At 33.1% G+C, this 16,558-nt stretch overlaps 4 protein-coding genes and 2 non-coding genes across 7 annotated transcripts; 1 reads left to right on the top strand and 5 right to left on the bottom strand.

Annotated features, from left to right (window-relative positions):
• Window positions 1-98: 98 nt before the first annotated feature.
• Window positions 99-251, bottom strand: LOC142646205 (5.8S ribosomal RNA). The gene has a single exon (XR_012847177.1). It is a non-coding gene; the product is annotated as a 5.8S ribosomal RNA (ribosomal RNA).
• Window positions 252-730: 479 nt separating this feature from the next.
• LOC142646206 (small subunit ribosomal RNA) lies at window positions 731-2,545 on the bottom strand. The gene has a single exon (XR_012847178.1). It is a non-coding gene; the product is annotated as a small subunit ribosomal RNA (ribosomal RNA).
• Window positions 2,546-4,875: 2,330 nt separating this feature from the next.
• LOC113798405 (uncharacterized) lies at window positions 4,876-8,734 on the bottom strand. Of its 2 annotated transcripts, none has more exons than XM_075821495.1 (3): window positions 7,896-8,734; window positions 6,611-7,780; window positions 4,876-6,524 (listed from the first exon to the last, which is right to left on the bottom strand). In XM_075821495.1, exons 1-3 carry the CDS (start codon window positions 8,110-8,112, stop codon window positions 5,545-5,547), a joined length of 2,367 nt encoding a protein of 788 aa, XP_075677610.1. In that variant the 5' UTR covers window positions 8,113-8,734; the 3' UTR covers window positions 4,876-5,544. The 2 variants fall into 2 exon arrangements, with proteins under 2 accessions (XP_075677610.1, XP_027204738.2); XM_027348937.2 differs by having other exon boundaries at window positions 7,842-8,732.
• Window positions 8,735-10,704: 1,970 nt separating this feature from the next.
• Window positions 10,705-13,523, top strand: jub (LIM domain-containing protein jub). The gene is made up of 2 exons (XM_027348942.2): window positions 10,705-11,927; window positions 12,006-13,523. The coding sequence occupies exons 1-2, from the start codon at window positions 11,033-11,035 to the stop codon at window positions 12,461-12,463; spliced, it is 1,353 nt and encodes a 450-aa protein (XP_027204743.2). The 5' UTR covers window positions 10,705-11,032; the 3' UTR covers window positions 12,464-13,523.
• Window positions 12,595-13,540, bottom strand: RpL13 (ribosomal protein L13). Its single transcript, XM_027348944.2, has 2 exons — window positions 13,149-13,540; window positions 12,595-13,079 (listed from the first exon to the last, which is right to left on the bottom strand). The coding sequence occupies exons 1-2, from the start codon at window positions 13,420-13,422 to the stop codon at window positions 12,709-12,711; spliced, it is 645 nt and encodes a 214-aa protein (XP_027204745.1). The 5' UTR covers window positions 13,423-13,540; the 3' UTR covers window positions 12,595-12,708.
• An 86-nt stretch (window positions 13,541-13,626) lies between these two features.
• Window positions 13,627-16,494, bottom strand: LOC113798407 (uncharacterized). The gene is made up of 5 exons (XM_027348939.2): window positions 15,775-16,494; window positions 14,866-15,711; window positions 14,735-14,803; window positions 14,231-14,649; window positions 13,627-14,170 (listed from the first exon to the last, which is right to left on the bottom strand). The coding sequence occupies exons 1-5, from the start codon at window positions 16,316-16,318 to the stop codon at window positions 13,829-13,831; spliced, it is 2,220 nt and encodes a 739-aa protein (XP_027204740.2). The 5' UTR covers window positions 16,319-16,494; the 3' UTR covers window positions 13,627-13,828.
• Between the last annotated feature and the right edge of the window lie 64 nt (window positions 16,495-16,558).

The following is a 16,558-nucleotide window of genomic DNA, read 5'->3' as shown; positions in this document are numbered from 1 at the left end:
CACCACAAAAGTCAGCATATCAAATGTTTGGAAATGACCTGACGACGTTTACACGACGAAACAGATCTATCCCATTTTGTTTGGTCATAATTTGAAAACGACGCTCAGACAAACGAAGCCATCGGCTATCCAATGGCTGCAATGTGCGTTCGAATGTCGAGTGATCGGAGTGTCCTGCATTTCACACCGATTAACGCAGCTAGCTGCGTTCTTCCTCGACCAGCGAGCCGAGTGATCCACCACTGGCAGTAGTTATTTTTGTTTTTTGCAATTCTTTGTAGAATCACAATTTGGTTTGTAACAATGTTTCTGGCTTAATGTTTTTCATAAATGAAAAAGAAAATACCTTGAACCTGTGGCTCCGGCATTCGTTCCATGACGAATCCAGTATTTAAACCTAGCGGCACTTGTTGCAAAAACAACAAAGCGACACACTACATCCACATTTGTCCCGAGGACAAACAGGAACTGTAGGCTAGGCACCAACAGGCATCAAGGAGAATCGCCAACAAAGTTGACATGATTCGGTCCAACCCCTAAATCAAGAAATTCTCCCATTGTTTTCATCCATGTCGCCCAACACGAAAACCAGGATACAATTTCAGAGCTTTCAATAACCTCATCAGTGTCAACAATTGCCAGTCGATCCGTTTGTGATAACGGGCAACGATTCGTTCGAATTGATAATCGAATGTTTCTTTTAAGCAAAATGAATGCTCAAGAAAACCGATAATGATCCTTCCGCAGGTTCACCTACGGAAACCTTGTTACGACTTTTACTTCCTCTAGATGTTCAAGTTTGGTCATCTTCCCGGCCGAACATGGCCACCACGAGGATAGCTACGTTGGCCAGTCCAAAGACCTCACTAAAACATCCAATCGGTAGTAGCGACGGGCGGTGTGTACAAAGGGCAGGGACGTAATCAACACAAGCTGATGACTTGTGCTTACTGGGAATTCCTCGTTCATGGACAATAATTACAATCCCCAATCCCAATCACGAAAAAGTTTCACTCGGTTTCCCGCTCCTTTCGGAGTAGGTAGACACATGCACGCTGATTTTTTCAGTGTAGCGCGCGTGCGGCCCCGGACATCTAAGGGCATCACAGACCTGTTATTGCTCTTTTTCATACGGCTGAAACGCCGTTTGTCCCTCTAAGAAGCATTAGGATAACCGAAGGTATCCAACACTATTTAGTAGGCTAGAGTCTCGTTCGTTATCGGAATTAACCAGACAAATCGCTCCACCAACTAAGAACGGCCATGCACCACCACCCACTGAATCAAGAAAGAGCTCTTAATCTGTCAATCCTTCCAGTGTCCGGACCGGGTGAGTTTTCCCGTGTTGAGTCAAATTAAGCCGCAGGCTCCACTCCTGGTGGTGCCCTTCCGTCAATTCCTTTAAGTTTCAGCTTTGCAACCATACTTCCCCTGGAACCGAAAAACTTTGGTTTCCCGGAAGCCGCCAGCCGAGTCATACAATAAACTCTGGCTGATTGCTGGTTGGCATCGTTTATGGTTAGAACTAGGGCGGTATCTGATCGCCTTCGAACCTCTAACTTTCGTTCTTGATTAATGAAAACGTTCTTGACAAATGCTTTCGCTTTAGTTAGTCATGCGGCGGTCCAAGAATTTCACCTCTATCGCCGCAGTACTAATGTCCCCGTCCGTCCCTCTTAATCATTACCTCGATTCCGAAGACCAACAGAACAGAACCAAGGTCCTATTCCATTATTCCATGCAACAGTATTCAGGCGATAATGCCTGCTTTGAGCACTCTAATTTTTTCAAAGTAAACGTATCGATCGCCTACGACACTCAATTAAGAACACCGTAGGACAATGCGATAATCTGCTCAGTATGACAGTAACCACCATCAGGTGGACCGCCATACATGAGCTGAGATCCAACTACGAGCTTTTTAACCACAACAACTTTAATATACGCTATTGGAGCTGGAATTACCGCGGCTGCTGGCACCAGACTTGCCCTCCAATTGATCCTCGTTAAAGGATTTAAACTGTACTCATTCCAATTACGAGAACGCATAAGCGAAGCCCGTATTGTTATTTTTCGTCACTACCTCCTCGTTCTGAGAGTGGGTAATTTGCGCGCCTGCTGCCTTCCTTGGATGTGGTAGCCGTCTCTCAGGCTCCCTCTCCGGAATCGAACCCTGATTCCCCGTTACCCGTTACAACCATGGTAGGCATATAACCTACCATCGAAAGTTGATAAGGCAGACACTCGAAGGATATGCCGCCGGCACGAGGCCGTGCGGTCAGCTGCAGTTATCCAGAGTCACCACCGTAAGGTGTTGCCACCTTTGGTCTTGGTCTAATAAATGCGCTCCACCACGAGGATGAAGCTTTTCGGCATGTATTAGCTCTAGAATTACCACAGTTATCCATGTAATTGGTCAACATCCAATGAATCATAACTGATTTAATGAGCCATTCGCGGTTTCACCTTAATACGGTATGTACTTAGACATGCATGGCTTAATCTTTGAGACAAGCATATGACTACTGGCAGGATCAACCAGGTAGCAGCAGAAGTTATAGGAAATCCGCATTCAACAATCAAGTCGAAATTTGGAAACCAAACTCTGCTTGTGCCACCAAACCGAATACACGATTAGGCAACACGGCATGCCGACTAAAACAAACACATCACTGCTTAGGTGGGAAGTTACGAATTAGTCAACATGCCTGAATCGTACCGAGTACGATTAAAACCCGAAATCTTACGATTAACAGGCCTTTTCTTCGATCTTCTTCAGCTTATTGCGATGAACATTTGGCTGTTCCACCGTAAATTTGCACATTTAAGCACAAAAGATGAAAACAAGCCAAATTCTGGATCCATCCAGAACGACCAGGTAACCACGAATCCATAACGAACCATCGAGCAGCTCCAAGTTGACGGGAATCAGCAATCGTTGGCATTTCAGTCCATGTCTTCATGTGATGCTCATTGCTAAGCAATACAAGAAGGGGAGACCCAGAAATGCGGATGGCTATTTGAATCCCTAGACCATGCGAGGCTAATCATTCATGGACATCGAAACTCAAACGCCGAACTTAAGCACGAGACCGAAATCTCTCGCTTAAGCTCCGCGCTATAAAGCGCTTTCTTCATGATTTTGTGGCGAGATACCATAATTTTGCTGTTAATGCATACTATATGGTCGGGCAAGCGCTTATTAAAAAAAAAATAAGCGCCTTTCCAGGCCGACTTAGCTCGATTGAAGCTGTGCACTGAAGCAGCGCTGCAACGCTAACAACCTTACATAAGTCGACTATCACTATTCGTCGATTTCTCGACGATTGTCTTGCCACATAATATAGAAAAATCGACTAGTGATAAGTTGGCAAGGATAATGATCATTGCAATTGTTGGAAATCATTGGATACCTTTATGCAGTTGATAAGTATGTTGGAAAAAAAATTTCGGATACATTAAAGTTGTTGATAAATGTGTTGGAATAATTTGAAAGAAGTAGCAAGGTCCAAAGTTAGGATACTTTTGTATCAGTTCCTATATATTTGTTGAGAAAAATCCACTGAAATAGAAGATATACGAGATCGTCACACAAACCTGTTTGTATCGGCTGTTATTCGAATGCAAAGATACATTGATTCTGTATTGAGCATGCGCGTTCGGACTGGAAAAAAACTTGGAAAAAATTTCAGAAAAAATTAATATTTTCCATTGCATTTGTATTGGCAAAACATTAATTTGTATCAATATCAATTGTGTTATAACAATAGTTCAGTGAGGTTAGGTTGATGGCTATGATTCATAGTTCAGTGAGGTTAGGTTGATGGCTATTATTCATAGTTCAGTGAGGTTAGGTTGATGGCTATGATTCATAGTTCAGTGAGGTTAGGTTGATGGCTATGATTCATAAAAAAAAACCTTAATTTTTATTAAGTTGTTTTAAACCAAATGTAAATTTTGTATTGGATTGATTCGACGAACTTTGGTTTTCAGCAAAAAGAAAAGGACTTTTATTTTATTTGAATTTTTTAAAAAAATCAGTTAAATTCAATAATTCAATTTAAAAAATTTTTATTCATTTTTTTTATAGTAAAAAGTGTAACATAATTCAATTTGTTGTCTGCAGAAGTAAATGGTAAAATGTATCAATTACAAACTAAAACTTTGAAGAAGAAAAAAAAACAACTATGACTTGTACTTTTAATTTTGTTTTGTTTTTTCTTCAGGTGCATCGGCAAAAAAAAGTTGATTACAATGTTGATCAATTTTTTAATAAGAAAAAAAATTTAGGCAAAAAAAAATTATTTAAAAAAAATGTCATTCGAATCAACATATTAATACCGAAAAAAAATGTTAATCTTTTTGCTTTTCTTAATCAAATGAAAAAGGCATGGTTAATTTTGTTTTTGCAAGGGAAAAAAGATACTTTTTTTTGGTGGAAAATGTCCGGATTTGTCTGATTATCATTATCTGGACCTAATTGATTTTTGAATAATAATAAAAAATCAGAAGAAACAAAACAGCAATGGGTTTTTTATATTATAAATGTTATTATTATTAGAAGAAACGGAAGAAAGGATTTTTTCTTGAAAAAAACGAAAAAGAAAATTGGAATTAAATTAAATTGTCGAATATGGTAGAAATTCTATTTAAAAAACAAAACGAAAATGTTTGCTGTAAAAATCTCTGCTTTGTTTTGTTTGTTTGCCATTTTTGTTTGATAATGCTGAAAAATAATTGTTTGTGTTTGTGTGTGAATCATTATTATTTGAAGAAAAAAAAATGTAGCAAATATTTGTGTTTGTTATAAGTGTGTGTGTGTTTTGTTGAAGGGGGGAAGATTTTTTTTTTATAATAATATAATAATAAACGAAATAAAAACACAGGTAATATATTAATCGATCAATAATAATAAGATTTGTAAAAATTATTTAAAATTATTATAATAGACAATGTTTGTGAATTTGTTAAAATTCATTAAAATTCATAATGAATGAATGACACATTTTATAAATCATCAAGTTTGTTGTTGCTGGTGTTTTTGCTTTTTTGTAATTTTTTGTGAGGAAAAAAGAAGTTTTTTCTTAAAAAAAAGTGATTAAAAAGTGTATTTTGCCATCATCGTCGTCGTTTATAGAAAATGCAAACGAATGCCCACCAAAATGGTCAGCCGAAATAGAAAGTGTGTGTATGTGTGTGTGTGATTGAAAGAAAAGACAAATTTGTTTTAGTTAAAAAAAAGAAGAGAAAAGAAAGAAATCTCCCGAATTATCATCAATGAAATGAAAATTAATAATAATAATAAATGAATTGAAAGAATTGCATATCATTACACATCATCATCATCATCATTATCATTATCATCATCAATTATCAATCGCATATTTTATATATAAAGTTTGTGTGTGTGTGTAAATGTATGTTTGTAATTAATAATAATAATAATTGATAAATTGTAATCATGATTTTTTTTTCATTTTCATTTCATTTCGTCCAGAATAATGAATTGAATGGCAGAATATTTCGTTTGATTGATTGATTGATCTAGTTTCTCCATGTATGATTTCCAGCTCCGCCGCCTCCTCTTGGATAATCTCTTCCTCCATAATCATTGATTGGTGGTGGTGGTGGTGGTTGATGACCATAATCACGTTGCGATGGTGGTTGTTGATAATAATCTGAACTTCGATAACCTGTATCTCGTTGATGATATTGATCAGCTCGATTATTATAATCACGACCACGATAATCAGATACTCGATTAGGTCCACCATAATTATTATTATTACGGAAATTATTATTTCGATGTTGTGTCGATATTTGCGAAGATGGCGGTAATGGTGGTGGTGGCCCTTGCGAATAAACATCATTATTATGATAATCATTACGATGATGATGTGTTCCACCACCACTGTCCATACCACCTCGATTATCTGGATAGGAACGAGGTTTGTTAATATAATTAGTATTGCCACGATATGGTCCACTTTGCATCGATGGGCCATTATTAATTGAATCATGACGAAGTTGTGATGTTGGTGGTGGTGGTGGTGGATGATGAGAATTTGATTGCATCGGTTTCGGGGCATTGGCATAATAATTATTCACATGAGCCGGTGGCGGTGAAGACAAATTTGGTCTTGGTCGCTGCGGTTGTTGTTGTTGTGGATGATGATGATGATAAGAATTCGATGATGGCATCGAATTCATTGCCTTTTCTTCATTTTGTTTCTTTTCATAATGAAGAAAATCATCAAAAATCGATGTCGCATGTTTATAATTATGTATGATGGTCATCACTTTTTTTCCTTGTTCATAGGGCACTTCTTGTGTATCTCTTGAATTTGTCACTGGTTTATTTTCATTATTTTCCAATGTTATATGCCTAAGCTCATCATTAGGTACATCTTTTACATAAATCCATTTTACTTTAAATTGTCCTTTCCATTTGTCTTGTGACCAAACACCTGCCAATGCATCATAATCAACATATGACATCATTTGAGCTACTCCACAAAAATGGCCTATTATATGGATTATAACCAAAACAACAACAAAAAAATATATTATTATCATGAATTATCGACAACAAAAAAACAATGATTATTACCTGAGCGATTAACAGAAAAGAAAAGATAAATTGGACCTTTATCTTCTTGTTGACGAAATGCATTATCCAATCGTTTGTTACCGTGTTCAGTTGAACACCAAATAGAATATTTAATACTACGATGAATATCATCTTCACTATATGATTTTATAATAAAAAATCTTGCTTGACGTAAATTTACATCAAATTCTTTTGGATTATAATTATTTTCTAAACGAAGCTTTTGCAATAAAGCATATGCTAAATCATCAATATCATTTGCATTAGTTTCATTTTCATCATCATCATCATCATCATCTTCTGGTTCAAGATCTCTCATTGCTGGTGGTGGTGGAACTTGATGATTTGTATAACGATTTGAATTATTATTATTATTATTGTTGTTATTAATATTATTATTGGCAAAGGATTGAATGTCATTATCTAATGGAGATTTACTTGCTGGTGGCCGGGATTGTTGTTGTTGTTGTTGTTGTGGATAACGATGTGGATTATGATCCATATTATTGCCACCACCACCACCACGTTGTTGATACATTTGACTATGATTACCATTATGTTCATTATATTTGGGCTGTTGTTGATGTCTGTTCGGCATAGATGTTTGATTAGGAGGAGGATAGATTGGAGTTTGTCTGGAATCCATAGAATTTGAAACAGAACCTTCAGGTGAACTATTATTGTTTCCATTATTGTTAGCACTGTTCCAAGAATTTTCTCTAGTTACTACTGGTTGCGACGGTTGAGCTGAAGGTAATGGTGGATCATTATCGGAAGAGGGAAATTTTTCGATCATATTCGAAACCGGCGAATAAAGATCATCAGAATTTGATGTTTGTTGTACTGTTGGAGACACTGACGAAGGATTAACAGTAATCACAGAACCAGAAGTAGATAAAGAACCTGTACTTGATTTATTTGCACCACCAGCACCAATTGATATACCATTATTTTTTGGAGAATCCCACATAGCATCCATTGCAACTGTTGGTGGTAAATGTTTTGATGTTGTTCCAGTTAATCCTGCCATTTTAGTCAATTTTAATGATTTTGGTTGTGATTTAGCTGGCTGTGATGCAATTGTTGCCCATGTTGTTGATTTTTTTGCCGATGATGCGAATGAAGCTAAATTACCATATTTTTCGGATTTTACCGTAGCCAATTTGTTGTCTAATTCAAAATTTGAAGAAAAAAGTTTTTACTTTTTCCATTAAACAATTAAAATATTTACCTGAACGAGAATCTAGATTAGTTTGATATCCATAAAGTGAATCATTTGCAATACCAGTAACAGAAGAAGAATCACGAACAACAGCAGCAGCAGCAGACGAATAATTCAATCGATTATTATCAATATTGTTTGATCGTTGTTGATTTCCCCAAAATGAATCATTTGATGATGATGAATAATAGGACGATGTATTATTATTGCCATAGGTCGTATTATTATTCGATTGTTGTTGTTGATTATTTGCTCCATAGGCTTTTTGTGAGCCAAACATTGCATCAAATTAAAAAAAATTCGATTTTTGTTTACTTTAAATTATCTATAGATTATGACACAAAAAAAAGAATTTATATTTGTTTGGTGGAAAAGTTTCAAAATGATTCTAATGATGATAATAATAATGGTGATGTAAATTCTTTAATTAAAATCAAAAAAATATATAATACGCACACACACAAACTACACTTTTAAACACAAACACAAGATTATTATTATAATAAAAGAGAAAAGAATTATAAAAGAATTCTGATTGTTATTCTGTTGTGAATAGAATATATAAAAAAATTCTTTGAAAATTCGATCAATCAAATAATGTTTTTTTAATTCACAAAGAGATAGTTCACACACACACAACATATACGCACAAACAAATTCAATTCAATTCAATTGAAAAAAACAAAACCAAAACACATTCAATATTTTTGATTGATATCTTTGGATTTCACAAAACAAAACAAAACAACATAACAAATAATCGAAAATATTCCAATAGTTTTCACACGTATTCAAAACAAATCAAACCAAGAAACAAAAAATTATCGGATCGGAAATTATTATTATTTTTTTGATGAAAAAAAAACCCAAAAAATAGGTCTATTGAGAGTCAACAAGAGAGAGAGAGAGAGTTGTGATAGCGGTGATAGAAACACACACGAAACAAACAAACAAAAAAAACGACATCAAACGTTACATACAAAACAGCATATACAGATAGAAGAAAAACATCATCATCAAAAAACAACGAGAATTATCAACACAGCAAAACTTTATTTGTAATATGAATATTACTGAATGGCTCATTGACAAAAAAAAAAAAGAGTAGTGGTTCTGTTTGCGACAATAATCGAAATTTATTTTTTGTAGCAGAAGCATACAATAAATGAAACGAAAGAGAGAAAAAAAAAAAATGGTGGGGCTGCTGCTGCTAATAATGATGATGATGCATGAGTAATAGCCAAGGTCCAAGCAAGCGCAACAGAATTCTTTAGTTTTTTTCTTCTTTCTTTCGTTGAAGAATTTTCTTATTATAATTTCCATACTGCTACCTTTGCCAGGAAATTTGCCCCTTTTTTGTTTTTTTCAATCTTTGATAATAATGGTGGTGGTCTAATAGTAGTGGTTTGATTTAATAAAGAAACGAAAAACAAAAAAAATTTAATGATTTGAGCAAGTGGTAGTTCAAAAGGAAAAACCTAAGAAAAAAAAAGTTGAAATCCGCCTATGTTGAAATGATCATGCGTCAATCGAATCGAATATTTTCGCCATTATAATCATCAAAAGAAGAGATTTGTAGAAAGAAAGAAAAAAATCAACTTTTTCAACAAATATGAACCGTTTAGGTCAATATACCCTGCAGGATGAAAGAAGAAGAAGAAGAAGCCGATGATAAAAGTTTTTTCATTAAAAAAAAAAATATTCCCGAAAAAACGGAAATAATGATAGAAAAAATTATTGAAAATTTTTCATTTCTCATAATTATCATTGCTTTACGTGTATTTCTGGTGATGATGATGATGTAATCTGATTGTAAAAATATAATATTTGAGAAAGAACATAAAAAAACAAAGAACTACGCCATTATTACAACGTCATCATCATAATCATCAACAATATAAGAAAATCAGGATTTTTCTAAACACTCTAAACACTCTAAAATTAGCAGCCAAACACATATACGCACATAATATGGATGCTTGATGATGATAATAATAATGACATTTAACCAATATAGAAGCATCCATGATTCGAATGCAGGCTTTTAACTTTTTTTTGTTTTGTTTTGTTTGTTGTCTGTATAGGTTTGATTGTATAAAATGATCATATTCTTGTGGAAAACACAGTTAATGTGTTTACACATCAAATGGGTAAATTTCATTTTATTCAAAAAAACAAAACAAAAAAAAAAAACTTGTTGGTTGTGTTTTTTTTTCTTCAAAATACCGTCTGTTGGTTATCAAACAAACAACAATAATAATAACTTGATGATCTTTTTCGAACCTATGTATGTCTAAATAGAATCGAATTTGACCAAAATGATGATGATGATCATTCAAAAAAGGTTATATGGAAAAAAATAGATAAGCTTTGTTGATAATTCTTTTCAGTTAGAGTTCAGTTATATTCAATACAGTATTTCTTTGTTCTTGGTCGATGATAGCCACAACCATGTTTTTTTTTTTGAATAGATAATATCATCAAATCAGGATAACCGGATTTTTTTTCAAGCCTGAAATCAGCTGCTGTGTATATAGCCGACAAACTGATCAGACCGGTATTTTTTTTTTTCTAAATTCTGTTTGTCTGTCTGTCTGTCTACACTTGACATTCGAATGTTTGATTCAATTTTGATAATAAAAAAAAAAAAAAACATCAAAATCATCATCATCATTTCAAGATTCATTCACCTTCACTTTATGATCTCCTTCTCTCTCTCTTTCTCGGTTAAATTCTACATTTTTTTTTCTTCTAAATTTTCAATTCAAAATAATCCCTGTTCCGTTTTTTTTTCATCAATTGAGTGTCATTCAGATTCAGCAATCATCAGTGCTACCATCTTTTGAGCTGAATTATTATCATCGATCAAAACCAAATGATGAATCATTCATTAGTCCCACACATTTTCTTTTGGTATTGAATTACTGAGAATGTGAAATGCTTGTCTTTCATGAAATCTTCATCTTAGCATAATACAATAACCAAGCTGCGCCATCATCAGGTTGTTGCCAGCCAATATTGTTGTGATTTTTTTTTTCTGTTTAGCCAAAATAAATCAAAACAGATCTCTCTTTTGGAAATTTGAATTATTTTTTTTTGTTTTGTGATTCGAATGTCTTTCTTCCTCTCCATCTAATGACAATTAACAGGTCTATTTAATTAATCGTGATTTTCCTTCCCTAAACAAAACAAAAAAAACAATGGATGATATCAACAATATTCTACGTGATTTATCACTTTTTGAGCCATCAAATTCATCAAATAATATTGGTGGTCAAAAATCATCTCAAACAACATCTACAACAAAAAGTGCCAAACCATGTCGACCACCACCACCACCACCAATAATACATAATACATCATCATCATCATCATCCAATTCGGTTGGTACATTTAAAAAAGCAGCCATTCCGTTGCCTAACGTTGATCACCATTCTTCATCAATGTCATCAATAAACAAAAACAATGGAATTAATAATGGAAAAATTCATGATTTTTTACCATCAACCAATAATAATAATACAACAACATTAGCAACAGCTGTTCGTGCAACAGTTGAAACAAAAAAATCATCATTTACATCAAATACATCATCATCAACAATGAATCCTATCTATAATTCATCATCATCATCATCATCAAATAATGGTAAAATGATTCAACAACAACAACCGACAACAACAACAACAAATGCTCAATATTATAATACTTCAAATATAGCGACTACTACGAATGGTAAATCGAATGGAAATCATCATGAATCATCACCATCATTATCATTATCATCATCATCATCATCTGTATCGACAAATCAATCGAATCAAATAAATCGTATTGGAACAAATTTAATACAATTAAATTATGATATAACACCACCAAAATCGATTGGTATGTGTGAAGCTGAAAAAAAAGTTGAAGCAATGACTAAAGATATTGAACAAGAACTGGAAGAAAAAGATCCTATTGGTGATTATTTTGGTATTTGTTGTAATTGTGGTGAAAAAGTTTTAGGTGTTATTGATGCATGTCAAGCAATGGGTAATTTATATCATACAAATTGTTTTACTTGTTGTTCATGTGGTCGACCATTAAGAGGTCAGTTTGTCTCTGATTGAATGTGGATTAAAAGATCCAAAAAACCAATGATTTTTCAATTTTTTTCTGTTTATATAGGGAAAGCATTCTATAATGTTCTTGGTAAAGTTTATTGTGAAGAAGATTATCTTTATTGTGGATTTCAACAGACAGCCGATCGTTGTGCTATTTGTGGTCATTTAATTATGGAAACAATTTTACATGCAATGGGAAAATCATATCATCCTGGTTGTTTTCGTTGTCAACAATGTAATGAATGTTTAGATGGTGTACCATTTACTGTTGATGTACATAATCGTATATTTTGTGTTTCGGATTATCATAAATTATATGCACCAAAATGTGCTGTTTGTAATACACCAATAGTACCATTAGAAGGTTCAGAAGAAACTGTACGTGTTGTTTCAATGGATAAAGATTATCATATTGATTGTTATATTTGTGAAGATTGTAATTTTCAATTAACTGATGGTACTTGTTATCCATTGAATGGACATTTATTATGTAAAAAATGTCATATTATTCGATTACAATGAATGAATGGATTTTCATTTTTTTGCCAGCATAATCATCATCATGATGAAAATGATATTAATTTCTTTTTGGATATAAATCTTCGATTGATAAACTCTTTTGGTGGTGTAAATAATTCAGATATTTTCACAAGTTTTAAAAGTGACGAAATCATTTTTTTTTTTTTTTGAAGTAATTTTATTTTAATTACAAATTTTTTTTCAAATTATATTAAAGCAAAAAAAGAAAAATGACAAACAAAATTCTTTCATTTCTTTTTCGGTGCATCCAATGATTCGGCTGCTTCTTTTTCTTTCTTTTCACGAACACCAATCAAACGTTTGTTTGCACGAGCACGACGTAATGAATGATAAGCATGAAATTTCTTTTCCTCTTCGGTTGGTACTCGAGATTTTTCCGATTTTAATGATTTTTTATTCTTTACAATCGGGAAAATTGTTCCGGTAACTTGTTGTGCAAGTTTCATTTCTTCAGCACTTGATTCACCAGCGCGTAATTTTTTCGAATTTTTCGGAAACAAAATCAATCTTGATCGATATTCCTTAAGACGAGATACATTTCGTTGTATCGATTCAACTGAACGATTTTTTCGTCGATAATCTACTTTAATTCCGATAGCTGAAAGAAAGAAAAATAATGAAAATTTAGTTTTCTATTGAATAAAAAAATTCATCATTTTGATCATACTTGGAGCAAATCTTCGCGGAATACCAGCCGATTTAAGTTCATCGATAGTAAAACCACGTCCAAGACGAATTTTTGAATTATATTTAATTGTTGGACAATGAACTAATGGTCGAAGTCTTTCGGTAGGTCTTGGTGCAACTAATCGTGCTTTAGCTACACGTGCTTGATGACGACGTTTTTTTCGCATCGGTTGATTAAACCAACATTTTACAAATCTTTGCCAATCCTTATGGAAATGGGCATTCGGTAGCATGCCATTACGTTTTCCAACCATTTTTTAATTTTTTCAAACAAAATTCGGAAAAAAACGGGCCAAAAATGATGAAAACACAGAAAAAAACCACACACACACAGTGGCCAACAAACAAGGGAAAAGGAAGAAAAACACAATTGACGTGTGTGTGTGCGATTTTGCTTAAAAAAAACACATGCTTGCTTGCTTTGCCTGCGCTTCATTAATGCATTGGAAAACCATTCATAAACAATGTTACATTTATTTTTATATATTTTTTTGAAATTAAATATTTTTTTTTTTTTGTACAAAAAGAAAAGAAAAGATAAAAGATATTTTGATGCTCTAAATATTTTCGAAAAAAAAGGTAAAATTATTCGCACAAATTATCTTGTCCAATATGAATGGTGAAAACTCATTAGTAGTGGTAGATTATTATTAATATTAATTAATTTTTAGAACTCAATTTTCTTTCAATAGCTTCTTCAACAGCTTTTAATTTCATTAATAATTCTTCTCGACGATGATGTTTGATGACAGTTGTTGTTTCTTTTTCCGTTGATGATTTAATTGAAAATGTAGTATCATCATCATCATTATCATTGTTATTTTCTAATTCATTTTGATTATCTTCAATCATTTCATCATCATCATCTGATAATGATTTATTACTTCGTGACATACTTTTTTGGCTAATTCTAGATAATGATGAATTTTCATCTAAATCATCAGATACATTACCTCCATTTAATTGTTCATTAATGATAGTATCTTGTTTTAATGATTGTTGCTGAAAAAAGCAAAAAAAATGTAAAAATCAAATAGGAAAAAATAAATCAAAATAACCAACCTTTTTCATAAAAGTCATTTTTATCGGTACTTTACCGGCCATATCGGCTTTAGATTTTTTAATATTTGTCTCTTTTCTTGTTGCAGCCACAGCAGCATGGTCACTTTTGTTGGATGAAGATTGCTTACTATTTCTAATTGTTTCATGATGATGATGATGATGATGTGATTTTGTCGATGATGATGATGGTAAATCTGGATTTCGCAATGCTTTATTTGATGATAATCTAGCGCTACTAATGTGTTTAGAATGTTTAGAATCTTTTGTATGCCTATGACCACCACCACCATCACTTGCATCGGAATCCGAAACCGAATAATAACTATCCGAATCGGATAATGATTCTGACCAAGAATCAAATGATTTTATTGAATGATTATCATCATCATCATCATCTTTTCTGATAACGTCTGATGAAGCTGTTGATTAATTGAAGAGAGAGAGAGAGTTGAAGAAGAAGTTAGAAGTGATTTTTGATAGATATTTTTCATTGTCTGAATTTACCATTGATTTTTTTAGGTATTCTAGTGAAACCACCTTTTGATTTGTTACTACTATGTTGGCTGTATGTTTCTACAAAGTAAATTAAATTATTTTTTTCAAAATCAATAATATTTATATAAAAAAACACAAACCATTATCCATAAAACGGCTACGTGAATCTGAACTTGGTCGGCTATAAGGTAATTTTCGGCTACTATGACTTGATTTTGATTCGGGTGATGATGATGATGATGATGAACAAATTGATGATAATGATGACATTGATTCGGATCGATTTTCGGCGCTTAATTTTTTATTATACAATGTTTCTCCATATCGTGCATCTGCAGGTACATCTCGATTACGATTATATGATGATTGTCGAGATTGTGGTGATTTTGATCGTCGCCATGGATCACGATATGAATCATTTGCGCCAATCGATCGGCTATATTGTGAACTATAATTAGATCTTGAACGATAATTTGATGATGATGAATATGGTGGCTGGCCAGATGAATGTGAACCAAATTCACGTGGATTATTCCATGGTGCAGCATCATATGCTAATCTATGTCTACGTTCCATTTCATCTTCCGATGAGGAATGTGAATGTCGACGACGTTTCATCAATGAAGTAGGATTATTGGCAATCAATGATGTTGATGAAGATGAAAGTTCAGGAGGAACTGTTGGAGATCCAGATCGTTCATCATCAAACGGTTCTTGATTTTTAACTGATAAATTATGACGTTTATTATCAAAATCTTCTTCCACTTCTTTACGTTTGGATGCACGTGAAATTAATTCACGTGCCTGTTTTAATCCACGTTCCCAAGCAGATTCAGTGGATTGTTGTTGTTGTATTTTTGATTTATGGACAATCGGTGCTGGTAATGGTAATGTTAGAATCGGTTCTTTTGTTCGAATAATTTGATTACCATAACGATCGATTCGTGGTTGATTTAAATAACGATTATTATTATTATTGTTGTAATCTATATTTTTTACAAATTAAAAAATGTTACATTTTTTTAAAATTGTTAAATAAATAATCTTACAATAAGGTTGTTGTTGTTGTTGATTATAATAACTTTTTCTTTCTTGTGGTAATAATGGTCGTTTTACATTGTTGTTGGTATTTGTTGTTGAAATTTCAATGGACGGTTTTACCGACGAAGAAGAATTATCAACAGAATCATTAGCATCGGCAGCCGTTTGTTCTGTTTTTTGATTATCATTACCATCATCATCATCATCGGTTAAATCTTCTTTTACTTCTCCTTCTTCTAATTCATCATCGGAATCAATTTCACCTTCATCTTTTTCTTTTTCACGACGATTATTATTATTATTATTGGCTGCCAATAATGTTTTTGTTGGTTTGTTTGAAATTGATTGATTATCATCCGCATCCAAATCTTCTTCTTCTTCATCATCACTTTTTGGAGATTTATTTGATGGAACTTCTTCTTCAAAATCTAATTCTTCATCATCATATGTTGTACCTTTGGATGGAAATTTTTGTTGTTGTTGTTGTTCATCATCATCTTGTTGTTGTTGTTGTTGTTCGTGAATAGGTGATTCACATGAAGCTAATGACATTTTCTCTTGATTAAATTAAAAAGATTTTATATTTTTTGAAGATAAAAAGATGTTATTATCGTCGTTATTCAAATGCAAAAAGGTTTTCATTTAGCTTCAAAATTCAAACCAAAACAAAACGAAGATCCAAAATCGAATCGTGAGCTCACCCAGCGACAACAAAAGTAAAAAAAAAACAGCATTCGAACAGCAAACCACACACAGCAGAAGCAGAGTGTGTGTGTGCTCGGTGCTGTGTCA

This window comes from Dermatophagoides pteronyssinus, unplaced genomic scaffold (assembly GCF_027571235.1).
Source record: "Dermatophagoides pteronyssinus isolate colony J.1.1.1.1 unplaced genomic scaffold, Derpt_VIB-CSIC_2022.12 sq0001, whole genome shotgun sequence".
In the NCBI taxonomy this organism is placed as follows: Eukaryota; Metazoa; Arthropoda; class Arachnida; order Sarcoptiformes; family Pyroglyphidae; genus Dermatophagoides; species Dermatophagoides pteronyssinus.
Note: the sequence above shows the minus strand (reverse complement) of the source record. Positions and strands in the feature narration are given on the sequence as shown.

What these genes read in the sequence shown, in the direction of transcription:
- LOC113798405 (XM_027348937.2), bottom strand. Translation starts at nt 8,112, where the DNA reads ATGTTTGGCTCACAAAAAGCCTATGGAGCAAATAATCAACAACAACAA. An exon ending in TAATCTAGATTCTCGTTCAG is followed by an intron (nt 7,781 to 7,841) that starts GTAAATATTTTA and finishes ATTTTGAATTAG; the next exon opens with ACAACAAATTGGCTACGGTA. An exon ending in CTTTTCTGTTAATCGCTCAG is followed by an intron (nt 6,525 to 6,610) that starts GTAATAATCATT and finishes TCCATATAATAG; the next exon opens with GCCATTTTTGTGGAGTAGCT.
- jub (XM_027348942.2), top strand. Translation starts at nt 11,033, where the DNA reads ATGGATGATATCAACAATATTCTACGTGATTTATCACTTTTTGAGCCA. An exon ending in ATGTGGTCGACCATTAAGAG is followed by an intron (nt 11,928 to 12,005) that starts GTCAGTTTGTCT and finishes CTGTTTATATAG; the next exon opens with GGAAAGCATTCTATAATGTT.
- RpL13 (XM_027348944.2), bottom strand. Translation starts at nt 13,422, where the DNA reads ATGGTTGGAAAACGTAATGGCATGCTACCGAATGCCCATTTCCATAAG. An exon ending in TCCGCGAAGATTTGCTCCAA is followed by an intron (nt 13,080 to 13,148) that starts GTATGATCAAAA and finishes TCTTTCTTTCAG; the next exon opens with CTATCGGAATTAAAGTAGAT.
- LOC113798407 (XM_027348939.2), bottom strand. Translation starts at nt 16,318, where the DNA reads ATGTCATTAGCTTCATGTGAATCACCTATTCACGAACAACAACAACAA. An exon ending in ACAACAACAACAACCTTATT is followed by an intron (nt 15,712 to 15,774) that starts GTAAGATTATTT and finishes TAAAAAATATAG; the next exon opens with ATTACAACAATAATAATAAT. An exon ending in TAGCCGTTTTATGGATAATG is followed by an intron (nt 14,804 to 14,865) that starts GTTTGTGTTTTT and finishes TTTACTTTGTAG; the next exon opens with AAACATACAGCCAACATAGT.